The sequence below is a fragment of the Gallus gallus genome, unplaced genomic scaffold (assembly GCF_016699485.2).
Source record: "Gallus gallus isolate bGalGal1 unplaced genomic scaffold, bGalGal1.mat.broiler.GRCg7b scaffold_43, whole genome shotgun sequence".
NCBI classification, from domain to species: domain Eukaryota; kingdom Metazoa; phylum Chordata; class Aves; order Galliformes; family Phasianidae; genus Gallus; species Gallus gallus.
In genome coordinates, this window is record NW_024095995.1 from 37,113 (window position 1) to 53,292 (window position 16,180).

The 16,180-nt window shown below is 57.3% G+C and overlaps 3 protein-coding genes across 4 annotated transcripts in view; all 3 read left to right on the top strand.

The window, feature by feature from the left end:
• Positions 1-1,427: 1,427 nt before the first annotated feature.
• On the top strand, positions 1,428-3,031 carry LOC121108856. Of its 2 annotated transcripts, none has more exons than XM_040657014.1 (2): positions 1,428-2,118; positions 2,203-3,031. In XM_040657014.1, exons 1-2 carry the CDS (start codon positions 1,428-1,430, stop codon positions 2,619-2,621), a joined length of 1,110 nt encoding a protein of 369 aa, XP_040512948.1. In that variant the 3' UTR covers positions 2,622-3,031. The 2 variants fall into 2 exon arrangements, with proteins under 2 accessions (XP_040512948.1, XP_040512949.1); XM_040657015.1 differs by having other exon boundaries at positions 1,428-2,104; positions 2,259-3,031.
• Positions 3,032-3,725: 694 nt separating this feature from the next.
• On the top strand, positions 3,726-8,382 carry LOC121108857. The gene is made up of 2 exons (XM_040657016.1): positions 3,726-4,221; positions 4,601-8,382. The coding sequence occupies exons 1-2, from the start codon at positions 3,726-3,728 to the stop codon at positions 5,197-5,199; spliced, it is 1,095 nt and encodes a 364-aa protein (XP_040512950.1). The 3' UTR covers positions 5,200-8,382.
• Positions 8,383-15,690: 7,308 nt separating this feature from the next.
• ASPDH (aspartate dehydrogenase domain containing) overlaps positions 15,691-16,180 on the top strand; it is a 28,382-nt gene continuing 27,892 nt past the window's right edge. The window contains exon 1 of the mRNA XM_040657019.2: positions 15,691-15,723. The gene's annotated coding sequence lies outside the window, so the exon portion shown is untranslated. The remainder of the gene's footprint in view (positions 15,724-16,180) is intronic.

A 16,180-nucleotide genomic window follows, 5' to 3' on the forward strand; every position in this document is an offset into this window, starting at 1 on the left:
TTATGGGGTGGATGGACATGGCTATGGGGTGGCGATGTTGCTATGGGGTCGATGGACATGGCTATGGGGTGGGGGCACGGCTATGGGGTTGGGATGTTGCTATGGGGTCGATGGACATGGCTATGGGGTGGGGACACTGTTATGGGGTGGATGGACACTGTTATAGGGTGGGGATGTTGTTATGGGGTGGGGATGTTGTTATGGGGTGGGGATGTGGCTATGGGGTGGATGGACACGGCTATGGGGTGGGGATGTTGCTGTGGGGTGGGGATGTTGCTATGGGGTGGATGGACACGGCTATGGGGTGGGGACGTTGCTATGGGGTCAATGGGCATGGCTATGGGGTTGGGGACGTTGCTATGGGGTCGATGGACACAGCTATGGGATGGAAATGGCTGTGGGGCAGAGGCACGGCTATGGGGTGGATGGACACGGCTATGGGGTGGATGGACATGGCTATGGGGTGGGGATGTTGCTATGGGGTGGGGGCACAGCTATGGGGCGGGGGTGATGCTATGGGGTGGGGACGTTGCTATGGGGTGGGGGTGTTGCTATGGGGTGGATGGACATGGCTATGGGGTGGGGATGTGGCTATGGGGTGGATGGACATGGCTATGGGGTGGGGATGTGGCTATGGGGTGGATGGACATGGCTATGGGGTGGGGATGTTGTTATGGGGTGGGGGTGTTGCTGTGGGGTGGGGATGTTGCTATGGGGTGGATGGACACAGCTATGGGGTGGGGGTGATGCTATGGGGTGGGGGCACTGTTATAGGGTGGGGGCACTGTTATGGGGTGGATGGATACGGCTATGGGGTGGGGACGTTGCTATGGGGTGGATGGACATGGCTATGGGGTGGGGGCACAGCTATGGGGTGGGGATGTTGTTATGGGGTGGATGGACACGGCTATGGGGTGGATGGACATGGCTATGGGGTGGGGGCACGACTATGGGGTGGGGATGTTGCTATGGGGTGGGGGCACGGCTATGGGGTGAGGATGTTGCTATGGGGTGGATGGACACGGCTATGGGGTGGGGATGTTGCTATGGGGTGGGGACACTGCTATGGGGTGGATGGACACTGTTATTGGGTGGATGCCCCCTTTTTGGGGCAGACTTATGGGGTCACCTCTGTGGGGTCACCTCAATGGGGTCACCTCAATGGGGTCACCGCAATGGGGACAACTTTATGGGGTCACCTCAGTGGGGTCACCTCAATGGGGTCACCGCAATGGGGACGTCGTTATGGGATCACCTCAGTGGGGTCACCGCAATGGGGACAACTTTATGGGGTCACTGCAATGGGGACATCGTTATGGGGTCACCCCAATGGGGTCACCTCAATGGGGTCACCTCAATGGGGTCACCGCAATGGGGACGTCTTTATGGGGTCACCACAATAGGGACATCTTTATGGGGTCACCACAATGGGGTTGCCTCAATGGGGTCACCTCTGTGGGGTCACCTCAATGGGGTCACCGCAATGGGGACATCGTTATGGGGCCACTTCAATGGGGTCACCTCAATGGGGTCACCTCAATGGGGTCACCCCAATAGGGACATCTTTAGGGGGACGCCCCAATGGGGTCACTCCAATGGGGTCACCACAATGGGGTCACTGCAATGGGGTCATCCCTATAGGGTCACTGCAATGGGGACATCTTTATGGGGACGCCCCAATGGGTTCAGTTCAGTGGGGTCACCTCAATGGGGTCACCACTATGGGGACATCTTTATGGGGTCACCTCAATGGGGTCACTTCAGTGGGGTCACTGCAATGGGGTCACCTCAATGGGGACAACTTTATGGGGTCACCTCAGTGGGGTCACCTCAGTGGGATCACTTCAATGGGGTCACCTCAATGGGGTCACTGCAATGGGGTCACCTCAATGGGGACATCTTTATGGGGTCACCTCAATGGGGTCGCCACAATGGGGACGTTGTTATGGGGTCACCTCAATGGGGTCACCACAATGGGGTCACCTCAATGGGGTTGCCGCAATGGGGACATCTTTATGGGGTCACCTCAATGGGGTCACTCCAATGGGGTCACCTCAGTGGGGACATCGTTATGGGGTCACTTAAATGGGGACATCGTTATGGGGTCACCTCAATGGGGTCACCACAATGGGGACATCGTTATGGGGTCACTTCAATGGGGTCACCTCAATGGGGTCACCTCAATGGGGTCACCACTATGGGGACATCGTTATGGGGTCGCCGCAATGGGGATGTCTTTATGGGGACATCTTTATGGGGTCACCTCAATGGGGTCACCACAATGGGGACATCGTTATGGGGTCACTTCAATGGGGTCACCTCAATGGGGTCACCTCAATGGGGTCACCACTATGGGGACATCGTTATGGGGTCGTCCCAATGGGATCGCCTCAATGGGGTCACTTCAATGGGGTCACTGCAATGGGGTCACTGCAATGGGGACGTCTTTATGGGGCCATCTTTATGGGGACACCCCAATGGGGTCACCTCAATGGGGTCACCGCAATGGGGACATCGTTATGGGGTCACTTCAATGGGGTGACCACAATGGGGTCACTGCGATGGGAACGTCGTTATGGGGACGCCCCAATGGGGTCACCTCAATGGGGTCACTCCAATAGGGTCACCTCAGTGGGGTCACCTCAATAGGGTCGCTGCAATGGGGTCACCCCAATAGGGTCACCTTAATGGGGTCAATACAATGGGGTCACCTCAATAGGGACATCTTTAAAGGGTCACCTCAATGGGGTCAGTTCAGTGGGGTCACCCCAATAGGGTCACCTCAGTGGGGCCACCTCAATGTGGACGTCTTTATGGGGCCATCTTTATGGGGTCACCTCAATGGGGTCACCTCAGTGGGGTCACCACTATGGGGACATCGTTATGGGGTCACTGCAATGGGGACATCGTTATGGTGTCGCCGCAATGGGGATGTCTTTATGGGGTCACCACAATGGGGACATCGTTATGGGGACACCCCAATGGGATCACCTCAATGGGGTCACCTCAGTGGGGTCATCTTTATGGGGACGCCCCAATGGGGTCAATTCAGTGGGACATCGTTATGGGGTCACTGCAATGGGGACATCGTTATGGGGTCGCCGCAATGGGGATGTCTTTATGGGGTCACCACAATGGGGACATCGTTATGGGGACACCCCAATGGGGTCACCCCAATAGGGTCACCTCAATGGGGACGTCTTTATGGGGCCATCTTTATGGGGTCACCCCAATGGGGTCACGTCAATGGGATCACCTCAATGGGGTCACTTCAGTGGGGTGACCTCAATGGGGTCACCACAATAGGGTCACCTCAATGGGGTCACTGCAATGGGGTCACCACAATGGGGACATCGTTATGGGGGCGCCCCAATGGGGTCACCTCAGTGGGATCACCTCAATGGAGTCCCCTTTATGGGGTCACCACAATGGGGTTCCCTTCTACGGGGTCCCCTTTATGGGGTCCCTTCTATGGGATCCCCTTTATGGGGTCACCACAATGGGGTCCCCTTCTACGGGGTCCCCTTTATGGGGTCCCCATATTGGGGTTCCCCTCAATGGGGTCCCCTTTTTGGGGTCCCTTCAATGGGGTCACTACAATGGTGCCCCCTTTATGGGGTCCCTTCTATGGGATCACCTCAATGGGATCACCTCAATGGGGTCCCCTCTATGGGGTCACCATAATGGGGTCACCATAATGGGGTCCCTTCAATGGGGTCACCACAATGGGGTCACCTCAATGGGATCACCTCAATGGGGTCACCATAATGGGGTCCCCTTATGGGGTACTTTCTATGGGGTCACCTCAATGGGGTCACCTCAATGGGGTCCCCTTTTTGGGATCCCTTCAATGGGGTCACTACAATGGGGTCACCTCAATGGGGTCACTACAATGGGGTCCTCTCTATGGGGTCACCATAATGGGGTCACTACAATTGGGGTCACCACAATGGGGTTTCCTTTATGGGGTCCTCTCAATGGGGTCCCTTTTTTGGGGTCCTCTCTATGGGGTCACCATAATGGGGTCACCTCAATGGGGTCACCTCAATGGGGTCCCCTTTATGGGGTCCCCTTTCTGGGGTCGCCATATTGCGGTCACCTCAATAGGGTCCCCTTTATGGGGTCGCCATATTGCGGTCACCTCAATAGGGTCCCCTTTATGGGGTCACTACAATGGGGTCACCACAATGGGGTCACTACAATTGGGGTCACCTCATTGGGGTCCCCTTTTTGGGGTCCCTTCTATGGGGTCACCTCAATGGGGTCCCCTTTATGGGGTCATCATAATGGGGTACCTTCTATGGGGTCCCCTTTTTGGGGTCACCATAATGGGGTCACTACAATGGGGTCCCCTCTATGGGGTCACCATAATGGGGTCCCCTTTATGGGGTCACTGTAATGGGGTCACTACAATGGGGTCACCTCAATGGGGTCCTCTCTATGGGGTCACCACAATGGGGTCACTACAATTGGGGTCACCACAATGGGGTTTCCTTTATGGGGTCCTCTCAGTGGGGTCCGCTTTATGGGGTCACCACAATGGGGTCACTGCAATGGGGTCACCACAATGGGGTCACCATAATGGGGTCACTACAATGGGGTCCCCTTTTTGGGGTCCCTTCTATGGGGTCACCTCAATGGGGTCCCCTTTATGGGGTCATCATAATGGGGTACCTTCTATGGGGTCCCCTTTTTGGGGTCACCATAATGGGGTCACTACAATGGGGTCCTCTCTATGGGGTCACCATAATGTGGTCCCCTTTATGGGGTCACTACAATGGGGTCACCTCAATGGGGTCCCCTTTTTGGGGTCCCCTCTATGGGGTCACCTCAATGGGGTCCTCTCTATGGGGTCACCACAATGGGGTCACTACAATTGGGGTCACCACAATGGGGTTTCCTTTATGGGGTCCTCTCAGTGGGGTCCGCTTTATGGGGTCACCACAATGGGGTCACTGCAATGGGGTCACTGCAATGGGGTCACCACAATGGGGTCTCCATAATGGGGTCACTACAATGGGGTCACCACAATGGGGTCCCCTTTATGGGGTCACCACAATGGGGTCACCTCAATGGGGACATCTTTATGGGGTCACCACAATGGGGTCACTGCAATGGGGTCCATTCTATGGGGTCACCACAATGGGGTCCTCTCTATGGGGTCCCCTTTATGGTGTCACCACAATGGGGTCACCATAATGGGGTCACCATAATGGGGTCCCCTTTATGGGGTCACCACAATGGGGTCACTACAATGGGGTCCCCTTTATGGGGTCCCCCTTTTTGGGGTGCCCTCATTGGGGTCACCACTTTGCACGCTTATGGTGAAGGACTCACGCATTGCACGGCACACGTGTGCAACGCGGGTGTGAAATGAAGGTCTTGTGCAGGGCACTTGTGCAACGAGGCACTTGTGCAACGCACGGGGTCGTGCAAGGAAGCACTTGTGCAATGCACGATGCTGCTTTGCACGGAGGCTCTTGTGCATTGCACGGCGCTGCATGCTGCATACGGACGTGCAACAACACGCTTGTGCAACACGTAGCGCCGTGCAACGCACACTCATTTGCACTGCGTGCTTTGCACGGCGGCCCTCTTTGCACGGCAGCCCCCGTGCAATGCACGCTGGAGGACTTTTGCAGCGTGCAATGGTGTGCAATGCAGCAGCTGTTGCACGGCAGCCCTCGTGCAAGGCATGGGGTGGGGGTGTGCAACGCCCCTCCGTGTGCAACATCCCCTCGTGCAACGCCGTGTGGCCATCGTGAGCTCCGGGTGGGCGTGCAAGAGGTGGACGTGGAAGGAAGCCCGGATCCTCGTGCGACGGCGTCCCCTTGTGCAACGAACGGTGGCTCCAGTGCAACGGTGGCCTCGTGCAACGATGGTCCTTGTGCAACACCAGATCTTGTGCGACGTGGGAGCTCGTGCAACACCTGACCTCGTGCACATGGGGCCTCGTGCAACATGGAGCCTTGTGCAACGCCAGATCTTGTGCAACATGGGGCCTCATGCATCAGTGGTCCTTGTGCAACACGGGGCCTCGTGCAACATGGAGCCTCGTGCAACGTGGGGCCTTGTGCAATGCTGGTCTCTGGGCAACATGGGGCCTCGTGCAACGCCAGTACTTGTGCAACATGGGGCCTTGTGCAACATGGAGCCTCGTGCAACGACAGATCTTGAGCGACGTGGGGCCTCGTGCAACAGCAGATCACATGCAACGCAGGGCCTCGTGCAGCACCGGTCCTTGTGCAACGCAGAGTCACGTGCAACGCCAGATCTCGTGCAACAGGGAGCCTCATGCATCAGTGGTCCTTGTGCAACACGGGGCCTTGTGCAACGTGGAGCCTCGTGCAACAACAGATCTTGAGCGACGTGGGGCCTCGTGCAACGCCAGATCTCGTGCAACACGGGGCCTCGTGCAGCGCTGGTCCTTGTGCAATGCGGGGCCTCGTGCAACAACAGATCTTGTGCAACATGGGGCCTCATGCAACGCCAGATCTCGTGTAACGTGGGGCCTTGTGCAACACCAGATCTCGTGCAACATGGAGCCTTGTGCAACACGGGGCCTCGTGCAGCGCTGGTCCTTGTGCAATGCGGGGCCTCGTGCAACAACAGATCTTGTGCAACATGGGGCCTCACGCAACGCCAGATCTCGTGTAACGTGGGGCCTTGTGCATCACCGGTCCTTGTGCAACGCAGAGCCTTGTGCAACACCAGATCTTGAGCGACGTGGGACCTCGTGCAACGCCAGATCTCATGCAACACGGGGCCTCGTGCAGCGCTGGTCCTTGTGCAATGCGGGGCCTTGTGCAACATGGGGCCTCGTGCAACATAGGGCCTCGTGCAACACCAGATCTTGTGCAACATGGGGCCTCATGCATCAGTGGTCCTTGTGCAACACGGGGCCTCGTGCAACACCAGATCTTGAGCGACGTGGGACCTCGTGCAACACCAGATCTTGTGCAACGCGGGGCCTTGTGCAACATGGAGCCTCGTGCAACACCGGTCCTTGTGCAACACGTGTGGGGCCTCGTGCAACAGCAGATCTCGTGCAACACGCGGCCTCATGCAGCGCTGGTCCCTGTGCAACACGGGGCTTCGTGCAACATGGAGCCTCGTGCAGCAAGGGGCCTCCTGCAACGCTGGTCCTTGTGCAACATGGGGCCTCGTGCAACACCAGATCTCGTGCAACGCTGGTCCTTGTGCAACACCAGATCTTGAGCGACGTGGGACCTCGTGCAACACCAGATCTCGTGCAACGGGGAGCCTCATGCATCACCGTTCCTAGTGCAACACGGGGCCTCGTGCAACAACAGATCTTGAGCGACATAGGGCCTCGTGCAACACCAGATCTCGTGCAACAGGGAGCCTCCTGCATCACCATTCCTAGTGCAACACGGGGCTTCGTGCAACATGGAGCCTCGTGCAATGCTGGTCTTTGTGCAACGCGCGGCCTCGTGCAACATAGGGCCTCGTGCAACAACAGATTTTGAGCGACATGGGGCCTCGTGCAACACCAGATCTCGTGTAACGTGGGGCCTTGTGCAACACCGGTCCTTGTGCAACGCAGAGCCACGTGCAACACCAGATCTTGAGCGACATGGGACCTCGTGCAACACCAGATCTCGTGCAATGCGGGGCCTCGTGCAATGCTGGTCTTTGTGCAACGCGGGGCCTCGTGCAACATAGGGCCTCGTGCAACAACAGATCTCGTGCAACATGGGGCCTCGTGCAACACCTGATCTCGTGTAACGTGGGGCCTCATGCATCACTGGTCCTTGTGCAACGCGGGGCCTCGTGCAACATGGAGCCTTGTGCAACAACAGATCTCGTGCAACGTGGGGCCTCGTGCAGCGCTGTTCCTTGTGCAACGCGGGGCCTCATGCAACACCAGATCTCGTGCAACGTGGGCCTTGTGCAACACCGGTCCTTGTGCAAGGCAGGACCTCCTGCAGCACCAAACCTCGTGCAACGGGGGGCCTTGTGCAACACCAGACCTTGTGCAACGCTGGGCCTCGTGCAACACACCCTCGTGCAGCTGCAAAACGTGTGAGAGGCACAAACACTCCGCGGCTCCGTGCAACACGGGGCCTCGTGCAACGGACACGTGCAACGTGCAGCTGCCCTCACACTCGGACTCGTGCTCGGGCCTCGTGCGCCTCGGACTTGTACACGCCGTGCAACGGACTTGTGAGGTGCGGGGCCTCGTGCAAGAACTTCGTGTGATGCAGGGCCTTTTGCAACTGTATTGTGCAACACAGGGACTTGTGCAACGCTATGGTGCACGCGGGGTCTTGTGCAACGCTATGGTGCAACAGGGGGTCTTGTGCAAGGCAATGGTGCAACAACGCTGGGCCTTGTGCAACTGTATTGTGCAACACTATGGTGCAACGTGGAGTCTTGTGCAAGGCAATGGTGCAACAGGGGGTCTTGTGCAAGGCAATGGTGCAACAACACTGGGCCTTGTGCAGCTGTATTGTGCAACACAGGGTCTTGTGCAAGACAATGGTGCAATGCTGGGCCTTGTGCAACTGTATCATGCAACGCGGGGTCTTGTGCAAGGCAATGGTGCAACATGAGGTCCTGTGCAAGGCAATGGTGCAACGCTGGACCTTGTGCAACACTAAGGTGCAACATGGGGTCTTGTGCAACTGTATTGTGCAACACAGGGTCTTGTGCAAGGCAGTGGTGCAACAGGGGGTCTTGTGCACGGCAATGGTGCAGCAGTGGGCCTTGTGCACCTGGATTGTGCAACACAGGGCCTTGTGCAACACTGGAGTGCCACATGGGATCGTGTGCAACGCAGTGGTGCACCCTCATAGTGCAAAGCAGATCCTTGTGCAACACCCCCATGAAAGACCAGGCCTTGCACGGTGTCCTCGTGCAACAGCAGGTGGTTACACGGGGCCTCGTGCAAAGGCCTCGTGCAGCGACGTGCGGTGAAAGGCGCCCTCGTGCAACACGGGGGCTCTTGTGCAAAGGCATTGTGCAAAGCTGGGTCTTGTGCGACACCATCGTGCAATGGTGCGGTTACAGAGTGCCTCGTGCAACCCTGCGGTGCAAAATGCACGCTTGTGCAAAGGCCTCGTGCAACGGGCTGGCCTCTTGGAGAGGCTTCGTGCAACACCGGGCCTTGTGCAATGCTCCTTGTGCAATGGTGCGGTGGTGCAGGAGGCCTCGTGCAACACTACAGGGTATTCGTGCAAAGGCCTCGTGCAGCAGCCGACTGTGGGATCTGCCTCGTGCAAAGGCCTTGTGCAACGGCTTGTGCAACACTACAGAGGAAGCGGAGCTCTTGTGCAAGGCTCTCGTGCAACAGCGTGAAGCACACGTGATGCAGCTGCAAGGAGTGGATCCTTGTGCAACAGGATGTGCTAGTGCAAGGGGTGGGTCATCGTGCAACGGCCTGCTGCACCAGCCCTTGTGCAAGAAATGGGCCCTTGTGCAACAGACCCGTGCAACATCCCTGTGCAAGAGGTGACCCCTTGTGCAACACACTTGTGCACCACACCATACCTGTGCAAGAGGCGGCCCTTTGTGCAATGGACTTGTGCACCACTGCTTGTGCAAGAGGGCACGCTTGTGCACAGCTGCTTGTGCAAGAGAAGTCCCAATGTGCAACAGCCTTGCACAACACTCGTGCACCACCCCTCGTGCAACACTCTTACACACCACCCCTTGTGCAACACGCTTGTGCACCACTTCTTTTGCAAGAGGGCACGCTTGTGCACAGCTGCTTGTGCAACAGACTGGTGCACCATCCCTCGTGCAAGAGGAGTCCCCATGTGCAACAGCCTTGCACACCACCCCTTGCACAACACTCGGGCACCACCCCTCGTGCAAGAGAAGCCCCACGTGCAAATGCCTTGCACACCACCCCTTGTGCAACGGCCTTGCACACCACCCCGTGTGCAACACCCCGTGTGCACCACCCCTCGTGCAAGAGAAGGCCCACGTGCAAATGCCTTGCACACAAACACTTGTGCAACGCCCCTGCACACCACCCCTTGTGCAACACCCAGTGTGCACCACCCCTCGTGCAAGAGAAACCCCACGTGCAAATGCCTTGCACACCACCCCTCGTGCACCACCCCTCGTGCAAGAGGAGCCCCACGTGCAAATGCCTTGCACAACACCCCATGTGCACCACCCCTCGTGCAAGAGAAGCCCCACGTGCAAATGCCTTGCACACCACCCCTCGTGCACCACAAGCGGCCGTCGTGCAAGGAGCACAGCCGTGCGAGGCCGTCGTGCAACGCCGTCGTGCAACGCCGTCGTGCAACGCCGCCCCCCAATGGTTGGAAAGGAGATGGAGGGGGGGGGGGGTGTGCAGGAAAAGCCAACCCAACTCATTAAGGATTCATTAACGAGAACTTAATTGGGGTCCGGGAATGGGGGGGGGGGGAGGGGGGGGGGGGGGGGAGGAGTCACGTGGGTGGGTGATGGGGGGGGGGGAGGGGGAGGGGGAGGGGGGAGGGGTGGGGGGGGGCGATTTTTTAAAGGGGCCGCCGCAGGAAATGCCCCCCTGAGGCCAAAAGCACTTTTTTTCCTATTTTAATAAAAATCCATCAGCGTTTCCAACCGCTGCAGGGGGTCCGTGGGGGGGGGGGGGGGGGGGGGGGATATGGGGGCGGTATGGGGTTTTGGGGGGTCGGTATGGGGTCGGTATGGGGTTTTTGGGGTCATTATGGGGGGATTGATTGGGGGTTTGGGGGCCATTTGGAGGCGTTTTCTGCTCAGTTTTTGGGGGGTTTGGGGGGATTTGGGTCATTTTGGGGGGTTATGGGGTCGGTATGGCGGTCGGTATGGGGTTTTGGGGGGTCGGTATGGGGTCGGTATGGGGTTTTTGGGGTCATTATGGGGGGATTGATTGGGGGTTTTGGGGCCATTTGGAGGCGTTTTCGGAGCGGTTTTTGAAGCATTAAGGGGGGTTATGGGGTCGGTATGGGGTTTTTGGGGTCGTTATGGGGTCGTTATGGGGCTTTGGGGGGGATTTGGGGTTTTTGGGGGTGGCTTTGGGGGGATTTTGGGGGGTTATGGGGCCATTTTAGGGCCTTTTGAGGGGGATTTGGGGTCATTTTGGAGGTGATTTGGGGGGGATTTGGGGTCATTTTGGGCTTATGGGGTCGGTATGGGGTCATTATGGGGTCGGTATGGGGTTTTGGGGGGTCGTTATGGGGTTTTGGGGGGGATTTGGGTTTTTTTTGGGGAGGTTTGGGGCCATTGTGAGGCCTTTTGAGGGGGATTTGGGTCATTTTGGAGGCGGTATTGAGGCTTTTGGGGTCTTTTTGGGGGGTTATGGGGTCGGTATGGGGTCGGTATGCGGTCGGTATGGGGTTTTGGGGGTGGTTATGGGGTCGCTATGGGGTTTTTGGGGTCATTATGGGGGGATTGATTGGGGGTTTGGGGGCCATTTGGAGGCGTTTTCTGCTCAGTTTTTGGGGGGTTTGGGGGGATTTGGGTCATTTTGGGGGGTTATGGGGTCGGTATGGGGTCGGTATGGGGTTTTGGGGGGTCGTTATGGGGGGATTTGGGGTTTTTGGGGGTGGTTATGGGGGGATTTTGGGGGTGGTTTGGGGCCATTGTGGGGCCTTTTGAGGGGGATTTGGGGTCATTTTGGAGGCGGTATTGGGGCTTTTGGGGTCTTTTTGGGGGGTTATGGGGTCGGTATGGGGTCGGTATGGGGTTTTGGGGGTCGTTATGGGGTCGTTATGGGGTTTTTGGGGTCGTTATGGGGGGATTGATTGGGGGTTTGGGGGCCATTTGGAGGCGTTTTCTGCTCAGTTTTTGGGGGGTTTGGGGGGATTTGGGTCATTTTGGGGGGTTATGGCGTCGGTATGGGGTCGGTATGGGGTTGGTATGGGGTTTTGGGGGGTCGTTATGGGGGGATTTGGGGTTTTTGGGGGTGGTTATGGGGGGATTTTGGGGGTGGTTTGGGGCCATTGTGGGGCCTTTTGAGGGGGATTTGGGGTCATTTTGGAGGTGGTTTTGGGGGATTTGGGGTCTTTATGGGGTCGTTATGGGGTTTTGGGGGTCGTTATGGGGTCGGTATGGGGTTTTGGGGGGTCGTTATCGGGTCGGTATTGGGGGATTTGGGGTTTTTGGGGGTGGTTTTGGGGGGATATTGGGGGAGTTTGGGGTCATTTTGGGGCCTTTTGAGGGGGATTTGGGGTCATTTTGGAGGCGGTATTGGGGCTTTTGGGGTCTTTTTGGGGGGTTATGGGGTCGGTATGGGGTTTTGGGGGTCGTTATGGGGTTTTTGGGGGGATTTTGTGGGAGTTTGGGGGGTATTGAGGGGAGTTTGGGGCCATTTTGGGGCCATTTCTGCTCATTTTTGGGTCTTTTGGGGACATTTTGGGGCCTTTTGGGTCCATTTTGGGGTATTTTGGGGCCATTTCTGCTCATTTTGGGTCTTTTTGGGGTCATTTTGGGGCCTTTTGGTGCCATTTTGGGGTTTTTTGGGGCCATTTCTGCTCATTTTTGGGTCTTTTGGGGTCATTTTTGGGTCTTTTAGTGCCATTTTGGGGCCATTTCTGCTCCTTTTGGGTCCTTTTGGGGTCATTTTGGGATCATTTTGGGGTCATTTCTGCTCCTTTTTGGGTCTTTTTGGGGTCATTTTGGGGCCTTTTAGTGCCATTTTGGTGCCATTTCTGCTCATTTTTGGGTCATTTTGGGGCCTTTTGGTGCCATTTCTGCTCATTTTTGGGTCATTTTGGGGCCTTTTGGTGCCATTTTGGGGTCTTTTGGGGCCATTTCTGCTCATTTTTGGGTCTTTTTGGGGGCCTTTTGGGCCTTTTTGGGGTCTTTTGGGGTATTTTGGGGCCATTTCTGCTCATTTTTGGGTCATTTTTGGGTCTTTTGGGGACATTTTGGGGTCATTTTGGGGCCATTTCTGCTCATTTTTGGGTCTTTTTGGGGCCATTTTGGGGCCTTTTGGTGCCATTTTGGGGTATTTTGGTGCCATTTCTGCTCATTTTTGGATCTTTTTGGGTTCTTTTGGGGGTATTTTGGTGCCATTTCTGCTCATTTTTGGGTCATTTTGGGGCCTTTTGGTGCCATTTTGGGGTATTTTGGGGCCATTTCTGCTCATTTTGGGGTCTTTTTGGGGTATTTTGGTGCCATTTCTGCTCATTTTTGGGTCTTTTTGGGGCCTTTTGGGTTCATTTTGGGATCATTTTGGTGCCATTTCTGCTCATTTTTGGGTCTTTTGGGGCCATTTCTGCTCATTTTTTGGGTCTTTTTGGGGCCATTTTGGGGCCTTTTAGTGCCATTTTGGGGCCATTTCTGCTCATTTTTGGTTCTTTTTGGTGCCATTTTGGGGTATTTTGGGGTCATTTTGGGATCATTTTGGGGCCATTTCTGCTCATTTTTGAGTGTTTTTGGAGTCATTTTCGGGCTTTTTTGGTGCCTTTTTGGGGCAGTTTTGGGGCCATTCTGCTCATTTTTGGGTCTTTTGGGGGTTTTTTTGGGGTCATTTTGGGACCTTTTGGGGCCATTTTGGGGCCTTTTAGTGCCATTTTGGGGCCATTTTTGCTCCTTTTTGGTTCTTTTTGGGGTCATTTTGGGGCCTTTTGGGTCCATTTTGGGGTATTTGGGGGCCATTCTGCTCATTTCTGCCTATTTTGGGGTCATTTTGGGACCATTTTGGGGTATTTTGGGCTCTTCCGAATGCATTCCCCCCCCCCCACCCTTAAAATTAACCCAAACACCCCAATTAACCCCGCCATTAATTAACCCCACCCCCGCGCGGATGCTCATCTCCATGGCAACGGGCTGCACTGCGGCGGTTTCCATGGCAACGCCGCATTGTGTTGCTGGGGGGGGGGGGAGAATGATGGACAGCGGTTGCCATAGCAACGGAGCCGCGCGGCGGTCTCCATAGCAACGGGGATCACGTGGGGGGGGGGGGGATGATGGACAGCGGTTGCCATAGCAACGGAGCTGCACGGCGGTCTCCATAGCAACGGGGATCACGTGGGGAGGGGGATGATGGACAGCGGTTGCCATAGCAACGGAGCCGCGCGGCGGTCTCCATAGCAACGGGGGTCACGTGGGGGGGGGGGGGGGGATGTGGAGCCGTTTCCATGGCAACGGGGGGGGATGGGACGGGATGGGGGGGGGGGGCTGTAGGATTCCCCCCCCCCCCGCCCCCAAAATGGGGACCCCCACCCCCAAAATGGGACCCCCCCATTCTGCCCCCACCCCAAAATGAGACCCCCCCCAAAATGAGACCCCCCCCAATATGAGACCCCCCCATTATGAGACCCACAGCTCCGCCCCCCCCTTTTTCGGACCCCCCCCAAATTAAGACCCCCCCCCAAAATGGGACCCCCCCCATATTAAACCCCCCCCCCATTATGAGACCCCCCCCCAATATGAGACCCCCCCAAAATGAGACCCCCCCCATTATGAGACCCCCCCCAAAATGAGACCCCCCCAATATGAGACCCACAGCTCCGCCCCCCCCCCACTGTGGACCCCCCCCCCAAATTAAGACCCCCCCTCAATATGGAACCCCCCCATTCAGCCCCCCAAAATGAGACCCCCCCATTATGAGACCCCCCCAAATTAAGACCCCCCCCCAATATGAGACCCCCCCATTCAGCCCCCCAAAAAGAGACCCCCCAATATGAGACCCCCCCAAAATGAGACCCCCCCCAAATTAAGACCCCCCCCCAATATGAGACCCCCCATTCAGCCCCCCATTATGAGACCCCCCCCAAAATGAGACCCCCCCCCAAAATGAGACCCCCCCAAAATGAGACCCCCCATTATGAGACCCTCAGCTCCGCCCCCCCCTTTTTAGGACCCCCCCCCATATTAAGACCCCCCCCCAATATGGGACCCCCCCATTCAGCCCCCCAAAATGAGACCCCCCCCAATATGAGACCCCCTCAATATGAGACCCCCTCATTCAGCCCCCCCAAAATGAGACCCCCCCAATATGAGACCCCCCCCAAAATGAGACCCCCCCCAATATGGGACCCCCCATTCAGCCCCCCCAAAATGAGACCCCCCCCAAAATGAGACCCCCCCAATATGAGAGCCCTCCATTCAGCCCCCCAAAATGAGACCCCCCCAAATTAAGACCCCCCCCAAAATGAGACCCCCCCATTCAGCCCCCCAAAATGAGATCCCCCCCATTATGAGACCCCCCCAAAATGAGACCCCCCCACAAATTAAGACCCCCCCCAATATGGGACCCCCCCATTCAGCCCCCCCAAAATGAGACCCCCCCCCAAAATGAGACCACCCCATAATGAGAGCCCCCCCCAATATGGAACCCCCCCATTCAGCCCCCCAAAAAGAGACCCCCCCCAAAATGAGACCCCCCCCCCATTATGAGACCCACAGCTCCGCCCCCCCCCACTTTGGACCCCCCCCAAATTAAGACCCCCCCAAAATGAGACCCCCCCCCAAATTAAGACCCCCCCCAAAATGAGACCCCCCCCCATTATGAGACCCACAGCTCCGCCCCCCCATTGTGGACCCCCCCCCAAATTAAGGACCCCCCCCAATATGAGACCCCCCCATTATGAGCCCCACAGCTCCGCCCCCCCCTTTTTAGGACCCCCCCCCAAATTAAGACCCCCCCCCCAAATGGGACCCCCCCATATTAACACCCCCCCCCCCCCCCCCATTGGGCCCCACAGTTCGGGTTAAGCATTAACCGGACGGGGGGGGGCAAAGGTTGAAGTGAGGCTGAGAGTGCAGAGAGTGGGGCAGGTGGGGATGTGGGGCGGGGGGGGGGCGGTTATGGGGCAGTTATGGGGCAGAGGGGGCGGTTATGGGGCGGGGGGGGCGGTTATGGGGCAGTTATGGGGCAGGTGGGGATGTGGGGCGGGGGGGGGGGGCGGTTATGGGGCGGGGGGGGGCGGTTATGGGGCAGTTATGGGGCAGAGGGGGCGGTTATGGGGCGGGGGGGGCAGTTATGGGGACAGTTATGGGGAAGCTATGGGTCAGAGGGCAGTTATGGGGGCTGTGGGGCGGGCGGGGGGGGCGGTTATGGGGCGGGGGGGGGCGGATATGGGGCAGTTATGGGGCAGAGGGGGCGGTTATGGGGCGGGGGGGGTGGTTATGGAGCAGTTATGGGGCAGTTATGGGGGTCAGTTATGGGGCGGGGGGCGGTTATGGGGCGGGGGGGGCAGTTATGGGGACGGTTATGGGACAGTTATGGGGCAGT